Source organism: Perissodus microlepis, chromosome 18 (assembly GCF_051167445.1).
Source record: "Perissodus microlepis isolate ML-2025 ecotype Zambia chromosome 18, ASM5116744v1, whole genome shotgun sequence".
NCBI lineage: Eukaryota > Metazoa > Chordata > Actinopteri > Cichliformes > Cichlidae > Perissodus > Perissodus microlepis.
In genome coordinates, this window is record NC_140478.1 from 10,993,426 (window position 1) to 10,998,885 (window position 5,460).

Below are 5,460 nucleotides of genomic sequence, written 5' to 3' on the forward strand. Positions count from 1 at the left end.
TAAAAAGATTATCAAAGTTTAATGATCCTGCTGAGAAAAACGGATCAATGCAGCACCAAATGCAAAATAATTCAGCCAAGAAAAATAAAAAAATATATATAAATAAGATGCTGAGAACTGATTTTAACAAGCTTTTTTGACATGTTAAGTAGAAATACGTGAATAAAAGTAAGAAAATATATGAATTACAGCATCATGTGCATGTGCAAAACAACAACATTAACCCAGAAATAAAAAGGGAAAACTGTACAATACAATAAAAACATTTGCTTAAATGACTGACAAGCTATGCTTATTGCAATAAGTACCACAACCTATGACACATCAAAACAACAATTCCTGGTGTTACTGACAGCCAGTAAAGCTTACTGCATTAAGAAAAATGTAAATATATTCGTACTCTGCCAGCAGATGGCAATCTTAAAATATATATATTATCTTATTTACAGGCAAGCCTTGGCAAACAAACAAATAACGGCGTAAGACTGCAAAAGACCACATTAACGGGCGAAGTCATATCTACAGCTGAAGCACAAGTGTAACAGTGATTCTCAATGCGTACGAAAAGGAGAGCTGTCCTTCAATTCAGACACTGTGTTGAGTGATTTGCCAAAAAAGAAATTTTAAATTCACATTTAAAAAAAAAAAGTACATTCTGTCGTTAAACATTCACAAAGAACTTACATAAAGTATGTGCATCACGTACAAATACGTAAAGGGCAACACAAATTTCTGGTTGTGTTTAGAAAAAAAATAGAATTTTTGACAGCATGCCGGCTGGTGAAAGAAAAAAGTTTGGGGGGGGGAATGAAGGTCTGCAGCACGCTCAGCAGGAGTTCGCCAGGCCTGTAATGATGTTGCCGGGAGACCTGCGATACTGAGTCTTGGTGTTAGTGACGGCCCCGTGCTTCTGTCGCAGGTGAAGCCTCAGCTGACTCTTGTGTCTGAAGTGGAGGTCACATTTTTCACACTAAAGTAAAGGAGAAATAAAAGCATTATTTAGAATCCCTGTTTATAAATGGACAGCTCAGATCAGTTAGCTCTTTCGAGGATTACCAGTCAGGAATTAAAACTATTGACAGGCATATGGATCACCGGCATGATGGGATTACTCTCTTTTTAGCCAGCAGACACGTTGGATAAAGACGAGAGGGTGACTAGGAAGCTTACATGATAAGGCTTCTCTCCGGTATGAATGCGCATGTGGCTCTTGAGCGTCTGAAGGTGACGGAAGTGCGTTCCACAGATCTCACAAGGGTACGGTTTCTCCCCCGTGTGAATTAACACATGTGCACGAAGGTGGGCCACCTGCGGGAGAAAATGACTAATGTTAATAATGAGGCTACACTTGAAATTTTTCCTAAAGATGAGAAGGTTTTTGGTTTTTTTTGGAAAGGGGGGGCGGGGTCTTCTTCTCCTCACCTGGACGAATCGGGACCCACACGTTTCGCATTTGTATGGTTTTTCTCCAGAGTGGATACGAGTATGAGTCTTGAGATTGGCTGGCCGGTTAAACTGAGCTCCGCAGATGTTGCAGTGGTACGGCTTTGCACCTGGAGGTTAAGAAAAGCAGGTGAATACAACAACTCCATTCCTTGAGTTCTGAAAATGAGGCAGAGCCTGCAGTGACTCTTACCTGTGTGAACAGTCTTATGGCTGGCCAGATTGCCCTTGTAGCGGAAGGCAGCCTGGCAGCAGTCACACTTGTATGGCTTGTCGCTGTGGACCTGGGCCATGTGCTCTTTGAGAGAATCTTCGTCTGAGAACTTTGAGTCGCACCCGTTGCAGATGTAACTGTTGTTTTCTGCAAAGAGAAGTAGAAATAAATGAAAATGTGACTAACAATGACACAAAATCAGATCAAAAGGCTTCTTAGAGCTTAAAGACAAGCTAACAGTTTAATATTTGTGCGTTCCTCTTACCACAGCTGGAGGTGGAATAATCCGAGTGTAGCTTGGTAGAGTCATCTTTGCTGTATGAGTCAGGAGACAGGTGGCCTGCTTCCATACACTGAGGGCTGTCGCAGCCACATGTGGAGCATCTGTTGTTGCTGCAATGAGGAAGACGAGCACCGTTAGTATGAAGTTACTTTAAGCTCCTTAACGTCTTAAAGCGCTGATTTCATATTAGATCTGTCTGTGAGTTGCACTTTTACCTGACACTGCTGCAGCTTGTGCTGTCCACACTCTGAGATCTGGGACTTTCTTCTTGATGGTCACCAGCTCCTTCTTCTGCCTGGGCATCGCTGTGTCCTCCTGCCTCACTGCTCTTGCCAGGGCTTGGTGTAGGGGACATGGCGTCGGTAGCATTAGCGTTGTTTCCTTGAGCCTCCTTTTCATTCTCATCAGAAGTCTGGTTCATGACGATGAACTTGTACTTCTTCCAGTTGCGGGCCTTCATATCTTTGGGGCAGTCTGATGGCCACTTGAGGCTCATGCTTGCATTTCTGCTGCTGCTCGACTCAGTGGGTGAGTTTGGCTGGCAGTCAGATCTAAGGGGGCTCTGGGGGCTGCAAATAACACCTTTGCTAAAGCCTGGGGACGTTCTTACACAGTTGGTTTGTGGGTGCTGAATGCTGTCTTCCTCCATTGGAGGAACAGGTCCTTGAAAGCTGCTGTGAGCTACTGCCGGGCGGATGATACTGGGGAGGTAACCGACTTGGGATGGGAGTGAGTGGGAGATAATGGCATTGGACTCATTGTGAGCCATGTTGGTGGTGGGTACTAGTGAGCATCTAATGTTCGGAGAACCTTCTAATTTCTCAGCAGCAATACAGACGTCACCATAGACGTGATAGGAGCCAGACGTGTTGATCCCCCTGAAAACACTGGGCATGTAGCCTCTGGACTCGTGAGGAGGGGGCATGTTTGGTGTACAGTTGTTTACATAGTCGGGCCTTAAAGCAGAGATTTCTTCAGCCAGATGCAATGAGTTCCTCTGTATCTCTTCACTCTGCACGCTCCTGTAAAAACACATTCATCTCTAAGTCAGATCTCTTTAGTTTTTCCCCCAAGACAAGGCATTTTCTTTTATTTGTTTTTTAGGTTTTTACCTGGACTTAATGAATCTGTGGCAAGTGTTGGCTACGTGTTCCATCTGGAGGTAGATGGCTGTATTCAGGGTGGTCACGACCACAGTGTCGTTAAGGTTCAGACAGGATGTGTACATGAAATCTAGAAGGATGGAGAAAGCCTTGGGGTCTACTTTGGGGTCTAAGCTGATGGCACTGAGGTTTGCATTCTCAGGATCCATGAACACGGAATAAAAGAAGCCACTGTAAAACAGAAAGAGAGATAGTTATCATGAAGGTTAGCGTTTACACAAACTGTTTGGTATGAGCTACGAAACCAAATTTCCCAATTCCAACTTATTCACTATAAATAATGACATAGTAGTTACATATATAGTCTCGTGTTGGTGAACTCGAGTCAGATCTTTTGACAGTGTATACCTGCAAGCCACCAGGATGGCCTTGTGAGCTCGGAAAAGCTGTCCGTCCACCTGTATGGACACATCGGTGAGGATGTTCCTGCTGCGCAGGCAGTTGAAGTTGAGCAGGACGTCGCCTGCATGGCGTGTGAACTGAATGCAGTCGTCTGCAGTCGTGGCCATGCTGTCATAACCTGTGCAAAAGTTGTAAAGGGTGTGATCAATATGGAAAACTCTACAACTGACCCACTGTGGGCTGCATGTAGGAAGAAAAAACAAACAAACAAGGTGAAAATAAAGTTACACGATTTTATTTGTATGAACATTTCAATTATTCCACAAATAAAAACCTGGAGTGACAGAAATTTTTAACTGGTTCAAAACATGCTGCTGCTGTTCAGTATGAGCCACGTAGCTTCAAAACAAACTTCAAACCAAAACAAGTGACAACGTTAGGACAAAAGGAGGCGCCATTGCAAAGAGAAACGCAAACAAGGGAGGCTCACTAAACCTTTACAGCCCTGCTCTGACAATAATTGAGCCTATATGACGGTGATATTACAGAGTACAACCTCTAATCAGCATTTCAACATATTATGGAAAACAGCTGCACTGCTTCACTGGGTCAATGTCTACACAAGCTTCTGCCAAGTGGCAGCAAATCTTGACCGCGGGAAATAAAGCGCAAACGTAAAACCGGTGACTTAGTGTGTCCGTGTCACAAGTGTTTAACTCGTCTCGTCTTTCCGCTGCAGCGGCACAGCGTGTGGACAAACACAGCAAACTATCTGCTGGCAGCCCACAGTCCGTGAGCGCGTTTGACGTTGAGCACATTCCGTCCCGGCTGCTCAGATTAGGTTGCCAGCGCGCACAGAGAGGTTTCCTGTTCCCCGATTTAACTGCAACTCATCTCCTTTAACCCATTAACATTCACTCCCCCTCACCCCACCCAAACAGTTGTTTCTAAACCTTCGCAGTTTCAGACTAAACCGAGGCGGCATGATTTCGTAGGATGTGATTTCAAGGAGTGGCGGCTGAGTAATCTCGCTGCTGTGCGTTAAAGCCGAGCAGGTCAGCACAAGCCCTGTCAAGTATGGAAATACTACCCAGCTGTCATGTCCGAAGGGCTGTCGCGAAGTTTCGTAATATGTTTTCATGGTGTTTAAACACCGATTGCGGAGTTAGAACTGATGGTTTACGAATCAAAGATCAAAAAAAGTAGTCGGCTCAGTTTGAAGGGCACAATTAAACAAGTGAAAATAGTGTCGACAAAAGAAATACGCAGAGGAAATCTAGATGTTGACTGAACTAGTCCGACCGGTCCTGTTGCGCCACTGTTTCCCGGTTGATATGTAACCTCGATCATGTGAAAGGGTGGTATCAACTAAACAGCTTTTTAAAAATAATAATAAATAATAATACAATAAGACAAACAGGCCTCGTGAGCTGGAATAAACACATAAAAGGAAAGTTTAAGACCGTTTTTACTAACTATCCCATCTGAACAGCTACCACGGCTCAAATCGTTTACTTCACTCCTGGCTAACGGAGCCATAAAACCTTCGCAATAATGAAAATAAGTGGCACAGAAAGAAAAGGAGAAAGAAAGACATAGAGGCGAGGAAGCCACACGAGCATCTGCTACTTCTCTACACTTCTGAGGGTAATGCTGAGAAAATAGGAAGGGAAAAAAAGTCACCTTGTAAAAGTTTCCTCGAAACTCTGTGCATCACCAGTTCTGAGAATCCAGTTCTGAGAATCCAGTTCTAAGAAACAGAGCGGCTCAATTCTCGGAATTTCAACACAGGGCCGTACCATCCTCCGAGCAGCGGAGGAGCTGCTCTCCGCCGCCGGCGGCCTTTCAGCCGTGGGCCCGCAGCACTGCGGGGAGTAACCGACATTTGATCAATAAACGCCGGGATTAAAACACAGCTGTGGGGGTATTAAAGCCCGTGTCAAAAATCGCAATTTTTAATGTGTATTTTTATTTCCCGTCTGACTTCTCATCCCCCGCGAAGTGGATCGGTCCAA

The 5,460-nt window shown here is 44.5% G+C and overlaps 1 protein-coding gene across 1 annotated transcript; it reads right to left on the reverse strand.

Moving 5' to 3' along the window:
* Window positions 1-5,235, reverse strand: bcl6ab (BCL6A transcription repressor b). The gene is made up of 9 exons (XM_084911590.1): window positions 5,129-5,235; window positions 3,452-3,623; window positions 3,053-3,274; window positions 2,156-2,962; window positions 1,923-2,050; window positions 1,637-1,804; window positions 1,423-1,553; window positions 1,171-1,308; window positions 1-970 (listed from the first exon to the last, which is right to left on the reverse strand). The coding sequence occupies exons 1-9, from the start codon at window positions 5,157-5,159 to the stop codon at window positions 827-829; spliced, it is 1,941 nt and encodes a 646-aa protein (XP_084767716.1). The 5' UTR covers window positions 5,160-5,235; the 3' UTR covers window positions 1-826.
* Between the last annotated feature and the right edge of the window lie 225 nt (window positions 5,236-5,460).

Bases quoted from the DNA above. Each gene is read 5' to 3' on its own strand.
- bcl6ab (XM_084911590.1), bottom strand. From the start codon at position 5,159: ATGCACAGAGTTTCGAGGAAACTTTTACAAG. The intron at 2,051-2,155 runs GTAAAAGTGCAA...TCCTCATTGCAG, and splicing joins ACAAGCTGCAGCAGTGTCAG to CAACAACAGATGCTCCACAT. The intron at 1,554-1,636 runs GTAAGAGTCACT...CTTAACCTCCAG, and splicing joins CCATAAGACTGTTCACACAG to GTGCAAAGCCGTACCACTGC.